Below are 27,541 nucleotides of genomic sequence, written 5' to 3' on the forward strand. Positions count from 1 at the left end.
GGGTTAGAAACAAAACAGAAATGTGGGCAGGGTCCCAAGAAGGGCTGACATGGAAAAATTCCCATTGACTTCAGTGGGCTTTGGATCAGGCCCTAAGTGAGCAATGATGGAGGATGATGGCTGATATGGGAGTGGGGGGAGATGGTTTATGGGAAATATAAATAACACAGGTATGAACCTTTTGATGTTTTGCTGTATATACTCTCAACAAAACTTCAAACATGATGAGTTTTCTGCTACCAGTTTTACAACTGACTTAATCCTTGCATTGGTGATTTAACGTACATTAGGTCCTCACAAACTTTGACCAAAAACAACCCCCCCCAAAAATCAGTAACTCGTTCTGGCAGTTCAACTTTGTAAGAAGTAGGATGATATCAAAGGGTGATACATGTTCCCTTTGATGGACAGATGTTTTTTCTTTTCTTGAGGACTGTGCCCCTACACTCTAAAGAAGAATTGTAAAACTTTAAATGCAGTTAACTTTCTTGAAAAACAAAAATAAAAATACACTATTCTAATATATGCATCACATTTTCCTCATTCTTTCACACAACTTCAAAGCACATTGTTGCTTTGAAGTTGTCGGAAATTTTGTATAGATTTCAGTACGTTCTTCATGATCACATTAGCTGTATCCTTTCCATTGCCTAGTTTCATAGAATTTAGAGATGGGGAAAGACCAAGTAAATCATCCAGTTCATCTCCCTGACAACTGAGAATTGTTCCAAAGAGTGTGCGTGTTTCTAATTTACTTTTAGATGCCCTAAGGCAGTGGTCCCCAACCTTTTTCGTCTGGTGGGCACCAGAGGGCGAGCCACGGAAGACCATGGCGGCGGACGAGAATCCACCGAAATTCCGCCGACAAGCGGCAACATCAGTAGGTGTTGCCGCCAAAATGCCGCCGACAAGTAGCATCATCCAGAGGCGTCGCCGCCGAAATACCACCGAAAATTGGCGGCATTTTGGCGGCAACGCCTCTGGATGATGCAGCTTGGCGGCGGCATTTTGGCGGATGCTCATCTGCCGACCAGTACGCAGGTGCACTTAGACGCCCTGGCGGGCACCATGCTGCCCGCGGGCACCGTATTGGGGACCCCTGCCCTAAGGAATGGAACATTTGGTGTCCACAGTTTTCCCATGAGAAACTATTTTACAGGCCAACTTCCTGCAAGGATGCAAATGAATATTTTAAATGAAGTTCATAGGATAATGTAGTGTAGCAGAGGAACTACCAATCCAAGATTTATTTTACCCTCCTCTGCAAAACACATAATCTTTTATATAATATAGATCCTTGGAGTGTGGGCGAGTATTGAGGAAGACTCAAACTTGAGTGACCTCGCTCAGTCCTCCAACGTTTTGTGTAATCCAAATTATAGAGGCTAGTATGAGCAACCCTTGCTCCTGCAGTTGAGCATTTATTCATACTAGTCATGTCATAACTTCAATAGGATGGTGCCTGTGAGTCAGTGGTTCACAATATTACCCAGGATGATATAGCATAATTGTTTCAGGGTTAGAGTAAAATCCATGCGTGTTTGGGATGCTCTTCTATGGCTTGGAGTCTTCCAAGAGGAGAGAGAAGCAGCAGGAGAACTCTCATGATTTTTTTGGGAGTCTCGAGATATCTGATCTTTTGTTAAAAGAGCTGCTCCTAGAGTCCTGGAGTTAAATGAAAATCTCAACTTTCTTTCTTTTTTAAGAGTCCTAATGTTTGTGGAGAAAAGCTTGAAAACACAAACTGTACAGACTCAAAAGCCAGAAATCAAATACAAGATGGGGAAAAAATAATTGTGATTTTTAAGATAATCTTAGTCTTTTTTGGACCTGATGATTTTTTGACTGCTTGAGGTGGACAATATTGAAATAATGGAGAACCTGCTGCATACCATTACTGAGTACTGTCTTAAAATGTGTAGTATACAATCAGTTGATAATTGTACTTCAGAAGTAAGTGATGACAGGATATGTGCTGGATTATTCAATAATTATCTGCCTTGCTTGCTTTGTCTGGGTGCAAGCTGAAGGTTGAATGCATGAAGCTTGAATGAACAAGTCCTAGGGGAACTCCTATAGAGAATATCAAAGCAAAGATATTAGGAGTGTTCATGAGAGAGCACAGGGAGGAAGCTGTGACTTGTGTGGCGGCACATGATTCTGAGGTTCCCTGGCATTCATGCATAAGGTTATTGTGATGACTCGTTTTCCATGGCTTTGTGGAGCCGGTAGTTCTGATCATTGTACAATGGGAGTGACACTGAAACAGACTTCAAATCAATAATACAGGGAAAGGTCTATGAACATAAAATTCAGCTTAAACATTTTTGGGGGTCTCTGATCTCCATATGTGCATTCATCCCATTTGTGTCAATGAGTGCTTTGTACATTAGGGGAGAGGAAAAGAAATCTCTTAACTCTTTCATATAGAGGACCAGATGATAATCCTGTCTCAGTAGTAGCACAAGGAGGGGTGCTGTATGTCAGCAAGCACAACGCCTACTTGAGCTCTTTGGTGTTCAGTGGGAGTTTGTACAGTAAATTTTGGATGGGATGTCCAGCAATGGTTGCAAGCCAATAGAAAGAGAGAGCTTGAGTTTGGTCATGACCCTGCTATATCCTTATCCCTCCCCACCCATTCTGGTGTGGATTGGCATAAAGTAAGCCATACCTGCACTTTACAGAGCATGGGAAGTGGGACTATCTTTTAACATTTGTACACATGCAAGCTATTTTCATGTTCTCTGTATGTATATATATTTCTTACTATATGTTCCATTCTATGCATCCGATGAAGTGGGCTGTAGCCCATGAAAGCTTATGCTCAAATAAATTTGTTAGTCTCTAAGGTGCCACAAGTACTCCTGTTCTTTTTGCAGATACAGACTAATACGGCTGCTACTCTGAAACCCATAGTTATCAGTGATCTTTATAGAAGGGCATTACTCTAGTGCAGTGGTCCCCAACTTTTTTTGTCTCTTGGGTGCCAGACGACGAGCCATGGAGAACTGCAGCATTTTGGCAGTGACACCTCTGGATGACGCAGCTTGTTGGCATTTCAGTGGGTGCTCATCCGTCGGTCAGTATGCAGGTGCACCCTAGACACCCCGGCGGGCGCCATGGCGGGGACCCCTGCTCTAGTGGAACCATATAACAAACTCAAATTTCAGTTAACGTAATCGCTGTTAATTGGAAAAAAATATTATTTGTGCCAGCTACCAAATGTAATGAAGCAGCTAAACTTGTTTAAAAAAAACAAAAACCTTTGATTCTCTTGTACTCTAACTGGACCTATAATGGTTACAGTAACTGCTGTACTTTTATTCTTTTTGATAATGATAGCATTACTTAATACATTTTTATTGAAAACTTCAGATGAATTGCATTAAAGAAAAGTGACATAAAATAACTGCAAGATAGATAATAAAATAGTTAACGTCTACTTTTGCTCCTTTGGGACTAATAAATCTTAACTTCAAAGCAATTTCCTTGGGATCCAGGAATGGAACCTGATTGTGACTTTAGCAATAAAGACTACTAATTCCTTATGCATGCAGGGACATGCCTCACAATGCCACATAATTTAAAAAGCTTATACGTGACAGAGGGGGTTCATTGATTTCACAGAGTGTTCTCTAGAATGGAGACACTTAATAACTAATGGTCTCCTAAAACACTGCATAAGATCAAAGATTGTGAGTTATCTTGTTTTGCAAAATAGAACTGTACATTGTTCGAGGAGGATTTATGTATCAATTCTGTTCTTGTTAATTTAAGATGTACCCAATTGAAAGTATTTAATTTTTTTTAAAAAAACCTAAGGTGTACAGTTCCAACACTACTGTATTATTTCTGTTGAGTGGAGTAGGAGTCACACAACAATCTTGCCATCCAAAATTTAGGGCCAGATAGTTCATTCCTAAGTCTGCTTAGCAGGGAATTCTCTTTGTGCAGGGAAACATCTGCTGGTTCAGGAGAAAACTCTGCTGCCTCCTATTCCAGCTGCCTGTTTACCCTCTTCCCCCACCCCCAACTAGAGAGAGGAGACCTGGCAAGGTGGGAAGATCTTCCACTAATGTAATGGCTGTGTGAGATCTCTTACAAGCAGTATAGGTGAAAGCTGTTCCCCTGAGGTGGAGCTGTGCAATTCAGTGCCTGGGAGCCATCACTAGCTGCTTAATGGTCCCCCTCGCCCCAAACTGTCTGAGCTCCACTTGGTCATGGTGGAGAATCTCTTAAAATGTATTTCAGTCTAGAGCTTCTTGAGAAAAATGTGAAAAATAAATTCGACAGTCTTTACAATTACAACCTGTTCCTCCGAAGTTCCAGATTTTAATTCTGGTGTGTGTGTAACCTTTGCTAATTAAAAGCAACTGCCTTCATGAGCAGCATAGCAAAACGCATGCACTGAAATGCGTTTGATAGTTGAAGTTACAGAGTTCTAGGTTAAAGTAACTGTAATCCCTTTATCTTGAAATACATCAGTCTCATGGTGGTATAACGAGCTCTCCAGTTAAAATGGGATTAGGAGGTGACCTTCTTGATTTGCATACAGTCCAGCTCTAGCCTCTGAGTTTTAGGAAAAGGATCACTCTTAATGTCTTTAAACCAAATCACAGCACAATCCTTGCTGCCTTCCAAGCTTCTCAGCTCCCTTTAGAGCACTCAGTCTATTGGGGTCTAGAATCCTCCACTCTCTCTCCTCTACGCTCAAACCCTGGATGCTTGACACACACAAAATAAAAATGGGGGGATTTCAATGCGTGATTCTTATGTTCTCTTTCTAGTGCTCTTGGTGCGTTTCTGTTGTATTCTGTTTTCTACTCTTGCATTGCACAAGAAAATGCTCCCTAGTTAATTTGTATTTGATCTCTACAAATAGTGAGAAATGCCACTCAAACCATTTTAGGTTAGCATAACCATCTGCAACTGTTATAAAGTATGACAATCTTAAATTGTTGTCCTCAGTTATATTTTTCACTAAGTCACCACATTATTGCCCATTAGTGCCATCTTGAGACTCTGAGTGGGCCTGTTGTGTATAGCTGCAATAGATGTCTGAGTAATAGTGTTTATAATTAGGATATTGAATAGCTCTGGTGTTGGTAACGGGGGAAGCTTTCTATTTCTCAGTCATTGTTTCAAATGTGTTCCTTATCTGTAATGAGCACTCAGTAGCCTATTTGAAATAAGTTTGGAGGTGGAGGGGTTCACATTCCACTTTTCAGTGGATGGATACCTGCATCTCAAACCCCACCTTTTTCATTAACATTGCTAACAGTGCGGAACTTTTTCCCTTTGTTCCCAGCTGGGGCGGCTCTAGGAATTTGGCCGCCCCAAGCACGCCGGTCCCGCAGCTCTGGGAGACCTCTTGCAGATGTGCCTGCGGAGGCTTCTCTGGTTCCGCGGCTCCGGTGGAGCATCCGCAGGCATGCCTGCGGGAGGTCGACTGGAGCCGCGGGACCAGCAGCTCCGGTCGATCTCCCGCAGGCATGACTGCGGAAGGTCTGCCGGAGTCGCCTGCCGCCCTCCTGGCAAAATGCCACCCCAAGCGCGCGCTTGGCGCGCTGGGGTCTGGAGCCGGTCCTGGTTCCCAGGTGCTGATCACCATCTCTAATTGGGTTGCCTAGGGAGATGAGCGAGAACACCACACCCTCTTTCTGCACTGTCCTTGTGTTACTCTCTGAAGTAGAGAGAGGAGTCTGGATCTGACATTCATAATCCTTTTAAAGCTGGGAAGGGCAAGCTCATTTTGCCTAATGTTGATCCTGCTGAACATCACTGGTTTGATACTAGGGACAGAACTGAAACTTGTTGCCAATTCTAAAACGGAATGTCCATCCAAGACGCTTGTTCTGGAATGCTGCGGAGAGCTACAGCACTTGCCCTTAACAGCATTCCTGAGCTAGGAGTGCACACCTCCAGAGAGCTGGGTCCACACTCCCTCCTTTCTTCCCCCATGAACAAAGTAAAGGGATAGTGAGAGAACAGAACACACAGTCAACTCCACACACCAACATCTTGGCGCACACATGCCCTCTCTCTGTGAAGGGAGAAGGTGCAAAACCCCTGTTCTGCCTTGCTTGGGAAAGGAGAAGGAATAGGCTGTATTATTTGGCCCATGATCCCTTTGGAGGAGGGATTTGGAGAAAAAGAAATCTCCACATCCCCTTACTCTGGCCTCACATGGGGAGGAGGGAAGAAAAATATCACACTGGAATTTGTGGGATGAGCAAAGAAAGGCCCCTCTCATGTAGGGACAATCCCTCTTTTCTCACTCTGTCAAGCTTCTCTCAGATAGATCCCTAGCCACCTCCATTGTACACGTAGCTGCCTTTTATCAGGAGGTAGCTGTGTTAGTCTGTATCCACAAAAACAACAAGGAGTCCGGTGGCACCTTAAAGACTAACAGATTTATTTGAGGTTTTTTACCCACAAAAGCTTATGCCCAAATAAATGTTAGTCTTTAAGGTGCCACCGGACTGCTTGTTGTTTTAGCTGTCTGTTATGTGCCGTGATGGTATCACCAAGACTTCTCCCATCTCTCCTCTCCTGGGAGTGGTTGGCCCCTCTGCCACTTTCTCACTCAGAGGGGCCGAGTGCAGTAGGAAGGGCCATTACTCCTCCCCAGTTCCAGGAAGGATCATCAGAGGTGGCCTGATCAACTTGCACTGGCTCTTGGAATTCTCTGATTATGTTGCCCCAGACAGCACTGGCCTTAGGGAAATTAATTCACAGGGATGGATGGCATTTTCCCAGTGCCTAGACATCTTTTTTTTCCCTCAGCCCACTGCTAGGCTTCTCTGCCCTTCAGAGCTCAAGGGGCCAGTGAAATGGAATTGGGAAACTATTTCCAATACCTGCTGTGGGAGAGGCTAGGGAAGCCCTTCCTGGGATGGGAGAGCACTGCCCTCCACCTCCCCTGTGCCCTTGCAGAGAAGTTTTTTTTTAAAAGTTTATAGGTTTTAACAAGACAGAAACCTGTTAGGGCTTTTAGAAATGTAAATTGGGGGAACGGGGGCCTGTGGAAATGTGTCTAAACTGTAGAACTTAATGGAGAGTAAGATCTTTAACAAAAGTGTTTTGAGAACTATCTTATAGAATTCTATAGCAGGGATGTAATTTTTTGTTGAATTCTACCAGGTGGTTAAAACAAACATCTAAAGAAAGATTATTTTTTTATTCCCCTCACCCCAAAGATAACTGAAGTTAAAAGAGAGGGTGTTCCCGGCCTTCTTGGCAGAGAGGATTTTGGGAAGGGAGAGTTAGGAGTGGTGTCAAAATTTCAACCTACTCTGCCTGAGATTATGGAAAGGGCTTTTGGGATTTTCACTGTCTCTGCGAGGGCCTGTGGCAGATGTCAAGGAATTACACTTTTTACAAGACTCTCCAGATGTTTCTTTCCCCTCTCGTAAATTGTTGTTTTTAACAAAATCCTTTTTTTAAAGCTACAAAGCATTTAAAAATAAACCCAAGAGGCTAGCAAAACTTCAGTTCCACCGACTATATCCACCCTGCTTTAAAGGCAAGCAGTTTTCTGGATAATGAGCCATCCCTTTCACCGGACACAGATAGATAGTTTGGTCAATTAGGCAATGCTGAAGTGGCCATAGTGACTTCAGAAAGGACTCTCTTTTCTTTCGTGTTTTTTCAGTAAATGCAGTTGAGCCTTCCATTTTCAGACTGCTGCTTTCTGACCTTTTCCCCAGTTGCTCTTTTCTCTCTCTCTCTCTCTCTCTCTCTCACACACTCTCTCACACACACACACACACACACACGCACACACACGCACACACACACACACACACACACGCACACACACACACACACACAGACAGAGTTTAGCTATTCTTAATCTCATATTTGGCATTCTGAGTCTTTTTTCCTTTCTCAGAATACATATTTCAAATGTCATTATGGAAGTGATTAAGATTTTGCCTTTCTGATTTCTTAAAAAAACTGTTGGTGATGGAACCAAACTATGGGAGCAGAAGAAATCATTGTTGCTTAGAAAGCGGTTGGTATTTTGATTAGACTGGACATCTGTGTATTCTTGTATCTACTAAATCAGGGCAGATGGGAAACAAAGCAATAGAATAATGTTGAAAACTGCAACAGATAGATATAGCTGATTTCAATTCAGGCTCCTGTCTCTAAGTCCTGAGAGAGATTTCCTGCAAACACACATCTGCAATTTAACCTAAACAGATGCCCTTGCTCCACAAAGATGCCCTTGAAAGAGCATTGTATTTAATTATATAGAACAAGCCTCTTAGGAATAACTGTTTTTTGTAGCAGGTGTAAATGTTCAGTGGTGTGTGCTCTGGGAATTCACTGCACTATTCCCATTAGCAGTAATAGCCTACTTCCTCCCACACCCTCTGCTTAAGATATATCAGACTAAGAAAAGAGCCATCTGTCCAGTACACTTTTCCGATCCAGGGAAAAGTGGAACTTGTTATAATATTGTCCCAGAGTAATTACTGGCACAGCCATTCTATGAGGATAGATGTAGCAATGCTTGGTTCTATAATCCACAATTATGCATAACACTAATGCTTTGCACTCCTGGGGGTATGTGTAGGGCTCCATGGAAGCAGCTCCTACAAAGTTTCACTTGCAGGATCTGGCTCTTGTATAGCACCTTCAATCTGAGGATCTCAAAGGCCCAGATCCCCAAAGGGATGTCCCCTAAATCTCAGATTTAGGTGCTACTGCAATCCACAAAACCCCCACTTGGCAGATGCTTAACACTCCATTTGTAAAAAGTGCCTTAGGTGCCTAAAAGTCTCTCTCCGTGGGCATGCACCCTGTTGGCCTCTGGACACCTAGGACATGCCTATGCCTCAGCACAATCCCCACACCAGGTGAACCTAGGCATTGCCTTGCCTGTCTTGCCTGCAGGGCACAATCCAATAGGTATTCTTGGAACATGCCTCCAAACACACAGGGGAGGAGGAGGCCTCCCTTGTTACCGTTAGTGCAGGAGCTAGGGAACTCACCCAGGAGCTGGGAGTTCCCAATTCAATGCCCCCCTGTGCCTGATGAGGAGAAGAGTTGAACAAGGGTTCTCCCCTTGGCAGGTGAGTGCTCTAACTACTGGACTGTGGGATATTTGGATCTGGGTCTCCTTCAGCCTCTCCTGTTGAAGTTTTTCCACTTTGTAGTAAATATGCATTGAGCCAGAGAGAGTGAGAATGATTTTATAGTGCAGTGGTTAGGACATCCCCTACTGACTAGCGCATGCAGTTTCTAGTCTAATGTTCTAGATTTTGTGGATTCCATTTACAGGTGCCTGTCTCTCCCTATAGTGGTTCTCAAACTATTGTACTGGTGACCTCTTTCACATAGCAAGCATCTGAGTGTGACCCCCCCACACACACTTTATAAATTAAAAACACCTTTTCATATATTTAACACCATTATGAATGTTGGAGGCAAAGCGGGGTGGAGGCTGACAGCCCATGACCCCCCATGTAATAACCTCATTACCCCCTCAGGGGTCTTGACCCCCAGTTTGAGAACCCCTGCCCTATAGGGAGACTAGGTGCCTAACCCAGGGTTTGTGGATTCCACTGAGTGGATCGGCATTACAAGATGCAAGTCCCTTTGTGGATCTGGGCCACAGTGCTTTACAAAGACGGGTGCTGACATATGAAAGGAAAACTGTTTTATAGGGAATTACCGTGACATACATTTATCATGTGCTACCAATATTTCAACAAGGCACTGCCTTTGAAACGTCTCGCTGGCTTACAAGTACAAGACTGGGGAATCTATTTGTTTTGTTTTCTCATTTAAAAAAAAATTTTTTTTCCTCATGACCACATCCAAAAAGGGAAGCAAATCCACTTGGCAATCAAATATATGTTAAGTTGCATGAAGCTGCTAGTTGCTGAAAATGATACTTTGTTCTGGAAATATATACAGAGTGTATTGAGCTAGCATAGCATAGAGTTCAGGTTGGGTAATGTGGAAGGGAGAGGAGTGTCTGGGAGAGTATCCTGCCTCAGCAAATTTTTGGGTGTGATGTGGTCTATTCTGAAGTCAAACAGTTTGCGCTTCAGAAGAATTCTTATGACTTCCAGAGATAAGCAATCTCGGCAAGAAATCATTTAGTAGTATCCAAAGGAGGAGTGGACTCCCTCAGGGGAATGAAGAATTTCCCACTCCTCCCTTCACTCTTTGGTGTCAGGAGCCCTCTCCAGCATATCACTAACTCTCTCAAGACCACACAGCAAGCCAGTTGTAGAACCAGGAGTAATGGGGTCCTGCAAAATGTAAAACAAAATGTTGCCAAATTTGCAAATTCCCAGTCCCCTTTAAAGGTTTGGGTTAACTCAGATAAAATACCCCGTCCCTAGTCCGTCTCCTTAACCTTCAAGCTCTGCTGAAATCCATCTCAGCTGGTCTAATATCTATTGGGCCAACTGATGTCCCCAAATCTTGCAAATGTTGGCGCTTTCTTGGGGTTAAAGATGTGATATGATGCTTTTGGGAGAATGTGTGATGGGGAAATCCCCAGAGAGTGTAAGATCCGAATATGGCAGCCAGACAGAATCCAAATAGAAATAGCACCAGATTTGAAACTCCCCCATAATCACCTCAATTAGGAGTCCAGTTGGGGAGTTGGGATCTGGGTCAGAAGGAGGTACTTGGTCACTTGGGATTTGTAAAGAGGGAGTTATGAGGCTGGAGGACATTTTGGGAATTTGTGAGATCAGGAGTTTTGAATCCAGGGGAAGAAGAATAAGTGGAAAGGAGAAAACTTAGTTGAACTGGAGTGGGGGCAGAGACAAAGAAATCTTAAAAATGAAGGTAAATTTGGATAAGCATCCAGACTTATTCAGACTTAACCACTGAACTTTTTCAGTAATAAAAAAGTGGGTGGTCCTTGCAGAAGAAAGGTTTTTGTCTTAGTGCTTCACTCTTTCTCCCTGGTGGAGATGGGGAGCCATCAAAGACATAAATCAGGTGGTAGTCTAAATCTTTCCTGACAGTATTTCTTGTATATTGCACACTTCACAAGTCATGTCTTCCAGTGAGCAATTTGATAGCTGTCAAAATATATTTTTAATATTTATCCATGTTGCATTGCTATGTAATATATGCAAGATCAAAACTATAATCAAAAGGGTCCCTGAGGCTGAATGATGTTAGGCCTATCATATATCATCTCTCTGTAGAGCTGTAGGGGACAGATGTGATAGTTGAATCATGAAACATAATTGCAGAGAAGTGACGTTATGAAAAGAACGAAGGTTTCACAAAAGCTGTTGCCATAAGGCCCTAGATTAATTTTTAAGTAGTCCTATGCAAGTCATTCTGCAGCATTTAGAGTAACAAATGGTAGTGGTGAATAGACTGCTAACTCATGCTAATTGCTTTTGACACACACAATTTTCTAACACCCAATCACTAATCATACATGATGACTACCATGAGCAGAGCAGCAAGGTTACAATGCCCAGATGTTGAAAGACTACCAATTTAACTGACAGCTTCATTATTCTTCCTCACATGATCAAGTCTCTCTCTTCTTTTTATCTACCTCAGACAGAGGTAGAGGAATTGAATAGCATGAGAACTATTGACATGGTTTAGAAGCGTTGCTTATTTTTAACACTAAAATACTCAAAGCAGTCTTCTAAGTATAGACCATAGATTATGCTAGTCCTAAATCTCTTTAGAACTCTGCCAAAAAACAAACAAACAATTTTCAAGTTTTCCCTTGTTGTGGTACCTATGGCACAGCAGTAAGTAGTTTTTTGGGCTGTGTGCTGAATTGGAACTACAATGGGCACACAAAATATTTGTTCTTTCATATTGTATGACTAGAAACACAGAATGTATTAAATTTCTTTGTTCTGAAACATAACCTTCTTGTGTACTTGTTCAAGTCTCAATCTCTAGGATGACAGGCTGAGACTGTGGAAACTGGGGTTGAAGTTTCTGCTCTGCTCAGACTTCCTTTTGGATCTTGGGCATATCACATAGTCCCTCTGTGCCTCAGTTCCTCATCTTTAAAATGGAGATAACAGTACTCTAATGGTATTGTTGAGAGGATAAATTCTCTGAATATTTTGTGCATTTTTGTTATAGTAGTAACAAAGCATTTAATACATATTTAGTTTAATGGGATTCAGAACTGGAAGCAAGGAGAAGCCAGCACTATATGACCAAACAGGTTTGTGGTCCACTGTTAAGTGTTCTGTGGATGGTAAGAAGCTCACAGTCCACGGTTTGGGAATTGCGGTCTTATAGAATATAGTAGTTACTTAAAGAGATTAATTTATTTCCTCATAAATGCACTTTTGCTGCTCTTTAAATCATTAACATTTAGTTGAAAAACTGTAAGTAACTTTTGTGAAAAGATTCAGATTTTTTTCAGTTTTTGCCATGGGGCTGGGGATGGAGAATGAACACTGAAATATTTTCAGCTTTCAGTTTTTTCTACACTGGCACTTTTGTCAGCAAATCCTAAATGATAGAACCCTGGTGTTCTGTTGCTTGATCCTGCATCCTTGAAGTCAATGCATGTCCCCTTCCTCCCCCCATTGAACTTGTATAGGAGCAGGATCAAGCCCTTGGAGTAGAAGTTCCTTAGTTCCATCTGCAGTGCCGGCAGACCAGGTGCCAGCTCATGCCAAGGTCCCTGTGCCTTAATTGAAAACGGCTCAAAACACAGCTGGAATTATTGGGCATGTGAGTTAATATTGTCAAGATAGGTTTTAGAATTGTAACAATGTGTTTAGGGTTTAGATTTTATTGAATGCTTGTGAGTTGCTGAATGTGTTAATCTCACATATAATATATATATATCCCTTATTGTAAGAGAATATTTCAGCGGTTGTATTGTAAGCCTCTGGGAATATGTAAATCACCAGACAAGAGAGAAACATTAACTAGTGTAAAGCGCTAATCTGCAACAGAAGGTGTTATGTCCTGCACAAAGGGAAAGGTCCATCAACACTAGACAGATTATTGCGGGACGACACAGAGGACAAAAGACTCAGTTGTCCTGGTTTCCCCCACCCCCTCTCAAGATGAATCATGCAATTGAATTCCTCCCATCAGCCGAGTTTGCAGTTCAGAGTACATGGCAGGTGGGAGATAAAAACCCCAAGTGGAAGGAACTGATTATCTCTATGCGGCTTAGGCTCTGGGGGCAAGGTTTCTAGGCATAAAAGCAAGGGGTCCCCAGCTGCTCAGCCTGGGTTAGCCCAAACAGACATATAAGGTTTGCTTATTACAGAAGCTTCTATTGATTTTTTTAAAATTTATTATAGTAACTCATTTGTGTGTGTGTGTGTGTGTGTACCTTTACCTTGCTTTAACCTTGTCAATAACTTGTTTCCTTTTCCTATTTAATAAATCATCAGATAATTTATTAAAGGATTGGCTACAAACAGTATTTTGTATGAGATCTAAGATGCAATTGACTAGGGTATGTGACTGGTCCTTTTGGACTGGGAGTAACCTGACTATTGCTGTGATTTTTGCTGGGACCATTGCTCACAAAAGGCATGCTCACCTGAGTGGCTAGATAGATTGGAGTACCCAAGTGGACTGTCTGTGACTCCATGTTAAGGCTGTTACAGTGCCTGAGGAGTTTACTGTTGATACCCAGATTGGTGGAATCTGGGTATAGAACTCTCAACCAATTTGGGGTTTGTGTCCTGCTTCCTAATAGTCAGCTTGGAGGTTGGTAATTGTGCCGTTGAATCGCTTCAGGCAGCTTGACACCATTCTTGCTTTATTTTATTGAACTCTGACGGTGGACTTGATTATAACACTTTGAGATTTACAGATCTAAATTGCTATGTACTTTATAATGTGATGTGAAGTATTATTATCCCCACTCAGCATATATGAGAACTGAAGCACAGAGAGGTTGTGATTTAACCAAGGTCACATCAAGTCAATGTCAGAGCTGCAGAGAGCTCAGTCTCCTGATTTCCAGTCCAGTGCTACATTCATTGGATCACACTGCCTCACCTGCACCCTAGGCAAACCCATGAAACCATGGTTTATGGTAGAGCTGAGGACTCTGAAGTCTCAGAGACTAGGAAATCATTACAATAGCGAAAGGATAAGGTTTGAAGCAAACACTGAAAGAAACAAACCATAATGCTGGTGGTCTGAGTTGGCATGGGGAGGATCTGAATTTTGGTGCTAGTTTTGCTCCCAACTTCCTTCTATTAGGAAGGCTTGGGAATATTTCAGAGACAGCACTCAGTTTTTACTAAGTGGTCCTCACACTCCTGACAGCCAGGGGCAGCAAGTTGTATGGGTCCATGGTGCCCGGGCTACAGCAATACTCAGCACCCAGGGCTGGGACTGTCCCGCAGCCCTGCCTGCCGCCCCCCCGCGCCATCCCCGAGTGTCCCCCGGCCCCCACTTACTGCCCCCGCGTGCCTCCCTGTGTCCCGGAGTGTCCCTGCCTCTCCCCTGCAGCTCCACACTGACTCTGCTCTGCTGGTTCCCAGTATCAACTGCTGCCGCGGGGTCCTAGTGCCCCCCATCCAAGAGTGGCAGGGCAGGCTGCCCTTCCACCTCAGACCCTTCCCTTTTCCAACAGGACCCTTCACCAGCATAGGGGCCCCTGCTGCCCGCAGTCACCACTCCTGCCCCATGCTGGGCAAAGGGCAGCCCCATCTCCCACCCCCAGTGAGACTACAGTGAGGGACAGCAGCAGGGGAGGAGGCGCACATGGGATGGCAGCCCCCCACCTGGCACCCATCACAGGGGAGGCAAGGGGCCTTCCTGGACCTGAGAGGGGCCCTAGGAGCATGTGCAATGACAGTGGTGTGGTCAATGTGCTGCCGGGGAGTAAAGGGGAGCCCCTCCCCCAGAACTCACTGCTGCCAGGGGGCAGAGGGCTGGTGAGAATCGTCCCCTTTGGCTCCAGGCCCGGGGCAGCCTGCCTGCACCCCAAACTCATCCCCAGCCCTGCCCCACCCCAGAGCCCGCACCCCCAGCCAGAGCCCTATCCCACTGCCCTAGCCCTGAGCCCCTCCCACACCACAAACCCCTCATCCCCAGACAGAGCCCTCACCCCCTCGCACCTTACCCTCTGCCCCAGCCCTGAGCCCCCTCCTGCATCATGAGACTCTCATCCCCAGCCTCACCCCACAGCCCTCACCCCTGCACCTCCTCCCTCTGCACCCCCTCCCACCCACAAACTCTGTCCCAGAGCCTGCACCCACACCCCCTCCTGCACTCTCACCCGCTACTCCAGCACAGAGCCCCTCCTGCACCCAAACTCCATCCCAGAGCCTGCATCCTGCACCCCTGCCCCAGCCCAGGGCCTGCACCCCAGACTCCCTCCCAGAGCCTTAGGCAGGTGAGGAGGGTGGAGTTGGGGGGGAGGTTCTGGGCACCAACAACATTTCTACAAACCTGCCACCCCTGCTGACAGCAGCCCTTTCTCAGAGGCAGCTGTCTTGTCTGAGGGAGGGAGGCTCAGATTTGTTGCATAAACAATTCTTTATTTGACTGACTAGCATATAGCCCTTCTATGGCTAAAATGACAGACAGGTTTTACATGATATTTTGATGTAAGCAGATAGAGCATTCTCCATTTTATCCCTCTGAGGGTGAGAAGTGCAAAGTGATCTTATGTCTCTTACTAGCTTCTAAGTAAAAAAGATCATCGTATAAATGATACAGATTTCTGAAATCATTCTTGTCTCCTGAAACTGACAAATTGAGGACTTCACTGGGAATGGAAAATGAAGCTGTCCTTCCAATCGGAGAGAGTTATTTTACCAAACATGTTTCAGATTAAGTACTTACTGAATTTGTACAAGATACCACTTCCACATATGCAAATCCGATGTTTCTCCATGAATCATGGCAAAAGAATGATTTCATATGAAATTAATATGGAGATTCCTTGCTAAAATCTCATCTCCTCTCCCAGCTGGCAGGGAGGAGGCTGTGCATTCTGCTCTGCTTGAGAGATAGTGGGAAGAAGAAATAGCAACCTTGGTGGCCAGCCTAAGGGTTGAAGCTGACATCTTGAAAGGGATTATCCATTAGTCCTCCTTAGCCAGAGGTTGAGGGATGAGAGGCAGGGGTGTCCTTTGTGAGAGAAAAGAGTGCACATTTGTGGAATAAGCAGTCTTTTATTTGACTGACTTCATAAAATGTCATGTATTTGGAAGGATGAATACTCTGCAGTGACATATCCTGGAAACGACTGGCCGTTGCAAGCTAAAGAAAATAGAAAGTTTAGGCTGAAGTATTTTTCATCTAGAATCTTGTATCCATGAAAGGTTTAGTTTTCCTTTTTAGATTAGTAATGCATTTTGCAATGAAACAAGGCACAGCTTTAGAATGTTATAATTATATGTACATTTTTATGGGCTTTCCAGCTACCATATATTCTCCTATGGCAAATAAACATGAAGCGATCATCTAAACATTTTACTTACGCAAAAAGGATATTTGCATGAGCTTCACAAACTGACAAATACAAAGATGCTAACTACAGATGTTTGGAAACAGTGTAAGCTAGTGTCTCATTTACAGAAAGGAGCTCACTCTGCCAACTGATTAGGACCAACCAGATCTGGCACAAGTCTGTAGATGTTAGCTATTCCAGTAGCAGTTGGATAATGGGATGATCTTCCGAATGACTGCATTTTTGTAGATGAGGAAAAAATAGCAGGGAAGTGGGTATCCCTTTTCTTTGCCTTTTGATAAATGAGTTGGAATTCTCTTCCAGGATGTACTATATCCTAGAGAGGAAAGTCGGAGGCATGGGTGGATGTGAGGAAAAAGTAAAATGAACATGCACAATTTAGATGGTGTTAGCTAAATTAACATTCCCTGAGAGACAGGTATAGTGTATGAATAAATGCAAGGCAATTCAAAACAGTATAAGCTACAGATTTAGGGAACAAGTATCAGAGGGGTAGCCGTGTTAGTCTGGATCTGTAAAAGCAGCAAAGAATCCTGTGGCACCTTCGTCTTGCATCCGACGAAGTGGGTATTCACCCACGAAAGCTCATGCTGCAAAATGTCTGTTAGGGCTTGGCCACACGTACAAATTTGCAGTGCTGCAGCAGGGTGTGAAAACACACCCTCTCCAGCGCTGCAAATTGCGGCGCTGCAAAGCGCCAGTGTGGTCAAAGCCCCAGCGCTGGGAGCGCAGCTCCCAGCGCTGTCCGTTATTCCCCACAGGGAGGTGGACTACGGACAGCGCTGGGAGAGCTTTCTCCTAGCGCTGGCGCTTTGACTACACTTAGCGCTTCAAAGCGCTGCCGCGGCAGCGCTTTGAAGTGTAAGTGTAGCCAAAGCCGTAGTCTATAAGGTGCCACAGGATTCTTTGCTGCTTTTACAGATTTAGGGAAGTACTTGAGTTTCTAATACAATAAGCATACTGTCTGCAAAAATCTAGATTTTAAATGCGCTCAGGTTATGGCACAATCTAACACAAGCCAAAATATTCAGAGTTAAGTCTACTGTCATAATGATACTCCTTGGAGTAAGGAAATAAGAGGCATGATTAGGGTGACCAGATGTCCCAATTTTATAGGGACAGTCCCGATTTCTGGGCCTTTCTCTTATATAGGCTCCTATTACCCCCCACCCCTGTCCCGATTTTTCATATTTGCTGTCTGGTCACCCTAGGCATGATTTAGTGGGCTTACTTCTTCACTAAAAGGCACAGTGAAAGCATTTGAGGGGAAAGTTTTTCCCATAATTCTGTATGTACAAATATAAATTTAATCCATTAAGGGGAGTTAACTTTGTTTTTCTAGTGTATGATTTAGGTGTGATTATGTCACTAAAATATCAACAGCCCCAGTTGCTTCTCACTGTTAATAGTGATTGTTTTGGGAAGAGTTGTTGGAGCATGGAGAAGACAGTGAATTGTCTGGGAACCAGAAGGTTGGCTTGTCTATATTTCCATGCTGTAAGTGTTTATTGAACCATTGTATTGTACGACAAAAGAGAAAACAGTCTCATAGCATTTAACAAAATGTTTATGTGCATCAAAGGCAATTGTTTTATTGTTTGATAAGATGATCTTGGCATTCTGAGTTTCATTAAATACAACAAACAGAGAAAAGACAAGCTGAAAGTTTGGACTGATAACTCGAATTACTCACAAAGGAAACCTCCTCTTTGAAACAACTTCCAATCCAAAATACACCTAGATTTCTTACCACAAGTTGAAATGAAATGTCGTATAATTAATTGCATATTTTGTTACTTTTTTTGCATACTCCCAACCTTAAAAAGTAGTGTCTGTGGACAGTAAATGGGAGTACTCATGAAAATATTAAGATGGCTAAAATGACTATATTAAAATATATAGGACTTTTTTTCAGCTTTTATCCAGGAGAATTTGCAGCATCTGTAGTTTAACAGAGGGTTGACAAGAACCCTAGCATTTGCAATGTTGCATATTTTCTTGCCCCCAGGAAAAGTTTTGCTGTGCCCAGTCATTGAGAACTGGGCTATGTTTAGGAGTTTGCTGATTAGGCTCTCTTGAGACTTGACTTAACTTGCACGTAGCAGCCAAGTAAAGAGCTCGCTCCTATAACAAATATAAAGAATGAACACTAAGAAAATTAGAGTCCCAGATCTTCCATCATAAGAGAGGTTATAACTCCCTTATGGAGCTATTCAATTTCTGTTTTCATGCTCAGTCTGAGCCTTTTTTCTAATCCTCTAGGCTGCTCATACATCATGCTGATATTCAGAGTAGGAAGAAGTAAATAGTGAGGTGATTAGTGTTAAGGAAAAAGTATGGGTATGACTTTTGGGGGAGCAGCATAAAGGAAACATTTTAGAATCTAGGTACATTTTTATATATAATATATATATATAATAGGTATATCTCCAATTTTTTTATATCTCCTAGAACTGGAAGGGACCTTGAAAGGTCATTGAATCCAGCCTCCTGCCTTCACTAGCAGGACCAAGTACTGATTTTTGCCCCAGATCCCTAAGTGGCCCCCTCAAGGATTGAACTCTCAGCCACCCTGGGTTTGGCAGGCCAATGCTCAAACCACTGAGTTATCTTCCCCACTCCCTTGAATTCATCCATGTATTTGTAATTCCCTTTAATCGCTTTGGCATTTGAACCTTGTATTTTTATTGTAAACTAGTGTAATGTTCTTTACAAATTAACCCAAAATGTTCTCCTTCAAACTAAATTAGAGTTAAAACAAGACACCTTGGAGCTTATTCTAAACCACAGACATTTCTTGTAACCAGCAGGTTTTCTAGTAATTTTAGTCTAATAATAACTAGTCTGGAATCATGAGTCTTTTGCTGAACTGAGTTTATGGAAAACTATAACAAACGGTGATCTCTCTCAAGGAAATCTAATGGAGTTTGTCAACAGGTACATGCAACTTCCTGTTTTCAGTGAGCTAGCTCTTTATTTTGCGGGTGTGTGCATAATAGTTTGAACCACAGTTGCCAGTATACATACAATATAAGTATTCCATGTTTTCTTTTGTAATTTCTGTGAAACTGGCATAGAAGCTATGGTGAAGTCATTTGTTGTGTTAAACAACAGGTGGCCAGTGCGATGGCCTGAACTGATAGGCATATGGTGAGGCTCAGTCATGTTGTTCTTACCTTCTCCTGGCAAGGATTGCCCAGGTTCAGCTGAATTGTTTCTGAAGAGTGTAATATTAAAGGGACTTATGTTTGCAAATGGTAGTAGCTCTGCCCATCCATTTAAGTTCCTGTAGAGGGACAGGGTGTTCACCCGATGAAGAGTAGAAAGCTGGTATGGAGGCAGTGATTTGAAATGATTTTATGTGGGCATGGAATTACTGTCAACTGCCATTGCTTCTCCCTTTGTTCTCCATTTACTGGAACTCTGTGATCTGTCACATGCATAAGAGAAGGGTGTGGAGATGCATTAGCTTCACATATTAAAATGAAAACACCCCCTCCCCCCAACACTTAGCAGTGATGGGAAGGAAGTCAGAATGATTAATTTAAATTTCGTCGTCTTTCTTTTCCAGGGATTTGCGGTTTAACAGAATACGAGAAATCCCAGCAGACACGTTTAAGAAATTGAAGCATCTGAACACTCTGTAAGTCTCTGCGATTTGCCACTGGCATTCTGTCTGTGGACTGCACAGTACTCAGCGTTGTTATTCACATGCTGTATGTCTAGGGTTGAGCTGGTCACATTTCTTGTTGCAAATATTATTCCGTTTGTGAATTATTTGTGAATCAATTCTGCTGTCTGCATATATATTTTTGTTGTTTGTAGATATTTAGAAAGAAGATTGGACAAATTTTTTTCATCATATGGGGAGCATGAACTTGTCATGCTTCTTTTTTCATGGTGTTTGTGATTGGTTATTGCTGAGGTTATATTTGAGTCATGCCCAATGTGCTAAATGTGGCATAGATAGGAATACAGTCCTCACCGCAATGAATTTCCAATCTGAACAGGATGTTGCTTCTGTACCCTTAGTAGATGACTGAAACTTTCTAGGTAATGGGCAATGAAAGACTAATAGCCTATAATGAATAACATGCTTCTGGTACAGGTTTTCAGATGAATAATCCCATTGTTCTAAAGTCTGGGAAACTTTTGGATTCACATACATTTTCCAAAATAACTGGTATTCCATCTGAATACACACAAATAATTTTACCTGATAAACACCAGCAAAGTGAAGATGACTTTTTTTATTTGTGATCCTGTGTTTTCATTTTTCAGCATACAGAGACAAATCTTGCTCCATCCTCTGTAGCTCTTTGGCAGTGGATTTGGGTCCCAGTTCAACAAGAAATTTAGACATATGCCAAACTACAAGCATGTAATTATTCCCATTGATTTCAATGCCTGTGACTACTCATATGCTTAAAGGGTTTGGCTACACTTGCAGCTGTATAGCGCTGGGAGTTAAAGCTGTCTTCGTACAGCTGTGTAGGGAAAGCGCTGCAGGGTGGCCACACTGACAGCTACCAGCACTGCAGTGTGGCCACATTTGCAGCAGTGTTGGGAGTGGTGCATTATGGGCAGCTATCCCACAGAGCACGTCTTCCCATTCTGGCGTCATTCTGCTTCCTGTCCCAACGCCCCGTGATGCATCGCTTCGCATCCCAGCAATCCCTGTTTTTCCGTCCACGTTTGGCGCCATCTTGCATCTTTCAACGGTTTCTGTGCAGCGCGATTCTGTGTTCCATTTCGGTCTGCGGGAAATGGAGCCCGAACTGCTGAGGAATATGCTGATGAATCTCGCCAGCACATCACGTTTGGCAGTTGCTATTGCTTAAGATCCAGACTGACAGTGAGGAGTCCGACGATGATAGCGAGTCGCGTAATGCATACAACACGAAATTGCTAGTGGCATTCACAGACATGCTCAGCACCGTGGAACGTTGCTTTTGGGCTCGGGAAACAAGCACCGAGTGGTGGGATCACATCATCATGGAAGTCTGGGATGACGAGCAGTGGCTGCAGAACTTTCAGATGAGAAAAGCCACTTTCATGGGACTGTGGTGAGGAGCTCGCCCCCACCCTGCGGTGCAAGGCCACGAGATTGAGAGCTGCCCTGCCACTGGAGAAGTGGGTGGCTATTGCAATCTGGAAGCTGGGAACTCCAGACAGCTACCGATCGGTCGCGAACCAGTTTGGAGTGAGAAAGTCGACCATTAGAATCGTGTTGATGCAAGTTTGCAGGGCCATTAATCGGATCCTGCTAAGAAGAACCGTGACTCTGGGAAACATGCAGGACATTGTGGATGGCTTTGCACAAATGGGTTTCCCTAACTGTGCAGGGGCGATAGATGGGACCCATATTCCTATTTTGGCACCCCACCTAGCATCCGAGTACGTTAAAAGGAAGGGGTATTTCTCTATGGTTCTCCAGGCACTTGTGGATCACCGTGGACGTTTCATTGACATTAATGCAGGCTGGACCGGAAAGGTGCATGACGCACGCATCTTTCGGAACACTGGCCTGTTCAGGAAGCTGCAGACTGAGACTTTTTTCCCAGACCGGAAGATCACAGTAGGGGACGCTGAAATGCCCATTGTGATCCTTGGAGACCCCGCTTACCTGTTAATGCCGTGGCTCATGAAACCGTACACAGGGAGCCTTGACAGCAGCAAGGAACGGTTCAACTACAGGCTGAGCCGGTGCCAAATGACTGTGGAGTGTGCTTTTGGCTGTTTAAAGGGGTGCTGGCGATCTCTGTATGGGAAGCTGGACTTGGGGGAAAGCAGCATCCCCGCGGTTATATCCGCATGCTGAACCCTCCATCATAATTGTGAAGGGAAGCGTGAAAGATTCAGTCAGGCATGGACCTCCAAGGTTCAACTCCTGGAGGCTGAATTTGCACAGCCAGAGAGCAGGGCTACTAGAGAGGCCCAGCACAGGGCTGCAAGGATTAGGGATGCCTTGAGGGAGGAATTTGAGGCTGAAAACCAACAGCAATGTTTGGTGCCTTGGACGGGAGTGAAATGCAGTGGTTACAATGTTAGTAGCAATCTGTGTTTCCTAAGCTGATTTGCAGTGCCTGTTTCTTTCCTGGGCTAAGGTATCTTTAACTTTCTGCAATAATAAAGACTGTTTTCAAAGCCAAGAATTCATTTGTTGAAAAGAAAATTACTTTGACAGACATACAACTTTTTGGGAATCTGAAAGGGCAAGGGGGTGGGGTGGGGAACTGTACAGTCACAGGTTTGAATATGTCCTGTCTGGAGTGCTGTGCAATGGCTGCTGCACTTCAGGATGGCTATACTGCATGGTGATGGGGGTTGAGTGCAGAGGGTAAGGGTCGTAGTTCTCAGGGCTGGTTGGTGAACGTACAGGTGTTGGAGGCAGCTGGTGGTGGTAAGAACCTGGATGCTGGGGAAGTGGGTTTTGAGCTGACATGGGGGCACAAGGGAAAGAGCTTTGTGACAAGGGCGGCAGGAGGGGGCGGGCGCGGTAGTGCTCTGCCTGCATGGCTACGAGTGCCTGGATAGAGTCCGCTTGGCACTCCAGGATGCTTAGCAGCTGCTTCGTGCTTTTCTTCCTCCGTGCTGCGTTTTTCTTGCTGATCCTGCTTTCCCTTTCCCTCCAGTCCTGCGCTTTTTGATTTTCTGCGAGAGAATTCTGCATCACTTCTTGCAGCATGTCGTCTTTGCTTTTTCGCGGCTTCTTCCGGAGGTTTTGTAGTCTCTCAGCCGGTGATAACACGGACAGACGAGTTCTCAAGGTTGCATCTGTAAAGGCAAAATGCAACGCTTAACAGAGGCAGCATTGTTTATACCAGACAGAGTTATTCCCCTGCAGTTAAGGAGTGAGTGCACATTAACAATCTTCACAGTAGCATAATTTTCCCATCCCAAAGAGTGCGCGCACAACCCACAGGAGCCCCGAAATGACGAGTAAGGGAGAATGATTGGTTCAGGGCTGTACTGGGGTTTCTGTGTGTTGCTTTCCCCAAACAGCTGCAGGGGGCATCTACACTGAACACTATCCCAACATTTTCCACAGGAGGTTATACTGGAAGATATCGCGCTGCTGCAGGTCACCTGGGAAGCACGGGAGGGTCTTCTACTGCAATGCAGATTCTGCCCTGGCCCCTATGCAGCTTGCCTGTGTCTTGCAACGGTCCCCCCATCCTTTGCGGCACAGTGGCGCGACTGTGTTAGCCTGACTAGGACAAGGACCACAGTGGCTCTCCCAATAAACCCGCGCAAGCGCATTGCCCACGCTCTGGCTGAAACTTTTGAAGAGATTACTGAGGCCGATTACCACGACGTGATAGACCACATCAATGCGCTGTTCCGCATCTAGGCATGCATGCATGCAGCCCTAACCCTCCCTCCCTCCCTCTCCTGAATAATTTCCATCCTGAAAATAAAAGCCGCTTATCGGGAACCCGCTCCTCTGTTTGTCCTCCACCAGGCACCGGACGCCGCTACTGGCTACCTTCCTCCTGGCTTAAGAGCTCCTGGCTGCATGCCTTGTGGGACTCTGGGGTGTCTCCCACCACCCCAGTACCCTCACTCTCTCTTTCCTCCTCCTCCTCCTCCCCCCCCGCTCTGAAGTGTCCATCGTGGTCCTCGGAGTGCAGGTGGGGTCACCCCCAAGTATCGTGTCCAGCTCTTTGTAAAAACGGCAGGTCGTGGGGGCACTCCGCAGCTCCTTCACTTTAACTCTGTACTGCAACGCGTCCCGGTCATGGCCCCTTTCCATCATGGCCCTTGATATCTGCCCATAGGTATCATAATTCCTACGGCAGGAGCACAGCTGGGACTGCACAGCTTCCTCCCCCCAAACACTGATGAGGTCCAGCAACTCGCTATTGCTCCATGCTGGGGCTCGTTTGCTGCGTGGAGGCATGGTCACCTGGAAAGATTCACTGATGCACTCCACACCTGACTGAACAAACAGGAAGGGGATTTTTAAATTCCCAGGGGGGAGAGGGAGAGGGATAGCTCAGTGGTTTGAGCATTGGTCTCCTAAACCCAGTGTTGTGAGTTCAATCCTTGAGGGGGCCATTTGGGGAACTGGAGTAAAAATCTGGGGATTGGTCCTGCATTGAGCAGGAGGTTGGACTAGATGACCACCTGAGGTCCCTTTCAACCCTGATATTCTATGATTTAAAGGGTGGGTCTGATGGTTGGTCACCTGAGGCCAGGGCAGTAGAGGTCAAACTGATGAGCAGAGTGGCTAGAACAGGCATATCTCCAAATACTTCTGGAGGCCAATAACAGTGCTTTTGGTGGCCACACTGGCCAGGCAGTGCTGCATCAGCAGCGCTATAGTCTTTATTCCCCTTGTCGAGGTAGAATACAACCAGCGCTGTAGCCAGGGAGATACAGCGCTGTATGTGCCTTGCAAATGTGGACGGTGAGTGAGTTGCAGTGCTGTAAAGCCACCACCAGCGCTGCAACTCTCCAGTGTAGCCAAGCCCAAAGTTAGACACATGCTTAAGTACCTTGCTGAATCAAGGACATGATACCCTTGTATTGTGCAGAGAGAAGTGGTTGTAGGTTACGCACCTTTTGAAGACAGTATACGAAATGATTGTTCTCAGGAGGAAAATTTTAAATTGTAGTAAAGTACACAGGAATCTTACTTCAGAAAATTAATTTAAATTGACTTGGATTTGAGTCCTGTCATATTGACTGAGAACTGGTGGAAATACCATAAACAAAGGGTAATGAAGTTAAATGGCAGTGTACGGAGGGGAAGGGAAGTGACCTCTGAGTTCTGGAGGGACTGGTGTTAAACTAGTCTTTTTTTTTTTTTTTATATCTCTATTAATGATCTGGGAAGAGGGTGTGTGTGTGTGTTGTGGGTGGAGGGGAGGCGATAAAGCATGTACATTACAATCATAGATTATTCTAAATTGGGAAAGCAGGAAATAAATTGAAATTTAGCCTAGAAAGTACAAGAGAACATAGCTAGAGAAAATAACCTGAAGCCCAGAGTTTTGGTGGAATGGGACTACTTGCAAATCAGTAATGCAGGAAAGCAGCTAAGGTTGATAGGGGACACAAGGTGAGATGTAAAGGTGGAATAAGATATGGAAGAAGGGGGAAAATATCTAACGTATGGGGTTAGATATGTAGAGAGATAACACACCACCACGTTGATGATGGTAGTGCTATATGTGGGGAATATACATGCAATGTGGAAACTCCTCCTAGAATGTTGGGCTCTTGTAACAGTGTGGTCTGCCCATTTAAGGGTCAGGGACCTGAGGCCAGCCAGTCAGCCCTGTTCATTAACCAGACGCAGCTGAGAAGTAGATGGGTGTTCACGCCAAAGGGCCAGGCTGTAAGCAAGGAGAGGGAAATGGGAAGAAGAAAGGTCCCTAGAAGAGGCTGCCAGAATCTCCCCAGAGAGGGAAGCTTCTGGGGAAAAGGGCCTCCTGGAAGGCATTTAAAAAAGCCGGGAAGGACTCTGCAAGGCTTGGGAGTTAGGAGCACAGAACATGCAGAAGAGCCCCAGGGAGGTGGTTGAATTTAGATTTTTGTGTGTTTACTAAAAACTGGTGTGGAAATTGAAGGTTGACACAGAGGTGGTGGTGGTGGCAGGAGATCCTCTGTTTGATTTCTAGTCCTTTAGAAGTTGTCAGGTTTGGACTCGCAGTACTTTATCTTAGGACTTGCAAAACTTAATGTTAGCTTTAATAAATGAGCCCTACAAGGGTGTTGTGGAAATGAGGAGTTTGTGAAGTCCCTGTTCAAGATCCGGAGGAGGTGGGGAAAGGAGGCAGAGAGCTGCAATGCTAGGTCTGGCCACAAGTGGGAGTTCCAGGCCGTGAGTCGTGTAAAAGAACTTGGGTCTGAAAGATGACAAATTAGGAATTCTGCTCCAAAAGCAATGAAGTATCTGGAAGAATTGACTCATGAAGAAAGGGTCAAACTGTTGCATGCATATAACTTGGCCAAATGATTACAGTGGGCCCAAACTTGCAGTCACTGCTCATATTTAGCTCCCACTGAGCATTTCATACACTAGGTGTTCTTTGCCTTTACCTTTTATATATTCTCTTTATGTGACTATTTGGTATCTGCGGACTATCTTTTCCTTCACTGCCTTACTGCCGGCATGTTTTTTTTCTATTTGTAGTCTCAAACAATTTGTAAGAAAATATTTAAAAAACCTAAGCCATCCTGTTGGTTTTCATGTAAATTAAGAGCAGGGTTCATTTGGAGCATTAGTTCCAAAGAGGGGTTAGTGAAACCATAAAATATCTCATTTTTGGTTTTTGTGTGTGTTTAGTTTTTTTTTTAGGGTATAGCACCAAGACTCCTGCATGGAGACCGTCTACATGGGCACAAAGTTCTAGGCTGGAAAATTGTATTTAAAGATTGGGGTCTAAATTAAGACAAGTTACAGGTGAAGGGGAAAAAGGAAACAGAAGGCTCTGATCTTTCATTGGGATCCACTAACATGGGATCAGGGCACAAGATGATTTTAAAAAGAAAATTTATCTGACGCTGTGCCTAATTCCCACATTGTTTTGCTGACCACTGTATTTCATATGGCCCAGATTTGCTCAGAATTGGTTAGATTCAAACAAAGGTTCCTGAAATTGTGAATGTGGCTCAAGTTTCAAACTTTTGTTTTGTTTAAGTGTACGCAGCTCAACTGACTTCATTCTGATGCCTTAAATTTTGCCTGTAGTTTCAACTGGATAAGGTATTCTTCACTTCCTGTCCTAAACTGTTGGGTAGAGTGTTGTGGACTTTTAGACAGTTGGTGCATTCTATCCTGGAATTGACTGCATTTCAGTGGTGATGGAGTATATATATTCTATTACATCAAATTTGTAAATAGTTTTGGGGTCTGTTGGGATGAGATGAGCTATCTGAATGCAAGCTAGTATTCTGTTTTCAAAATCCATATGACTGAAACGATCACTTTTCCAGAAAAATGCCAGAAGATAGTCAGTATATCATTTCTGGAGGTTGACAGTGGGGAGGATATAGAAAATAAACTCAGTGGGCTGGATAAAAAATTGTTTGTAACAAGGGTGCCTTCTTCCAGAGACGATATTGATAGACTCCCGAGAATGTCAAATACTACGTTGGACT

At 44.2% G+C, this 27,541-nt stretch overlaps 1 protein-coding gene across 1 annotated transcript in view; it reads left to right on the top strand.

The window, feature by feature from the left end:
- PXDNL (peroxidasin like) overlaps positions 1–27,541 on the top strand; it is a 282,705-nt gene that overhangs the window by 86,526 nt on the left and 168,638 nt on the right. The window contains exon 2 of the mRNA XM_045004068.1: positions 20,001–20,072. Within this exon, the coding sequence (XP_044860003.1) occupies positions 20,001–20,072 (72 nt within the window). The remainder of the gene's footprint in view (positions 1–20,000; positions 20,073–27,541) is intronic.

This window comes from Mauremys mutica, chromosome 2 (genome assembly GCF_020497125.1).
Source record: "Mauremys mutica isolate MM-2020 ecotype Southern chromosome 2, ASM2049712v1, whole genome shotgun sequence".
NCBI classification, from domain to species: Eukaryota; Metazoa; Chordata; order Testudines; family Geoemydidae; genus Mauremys; species Mauremys mutica.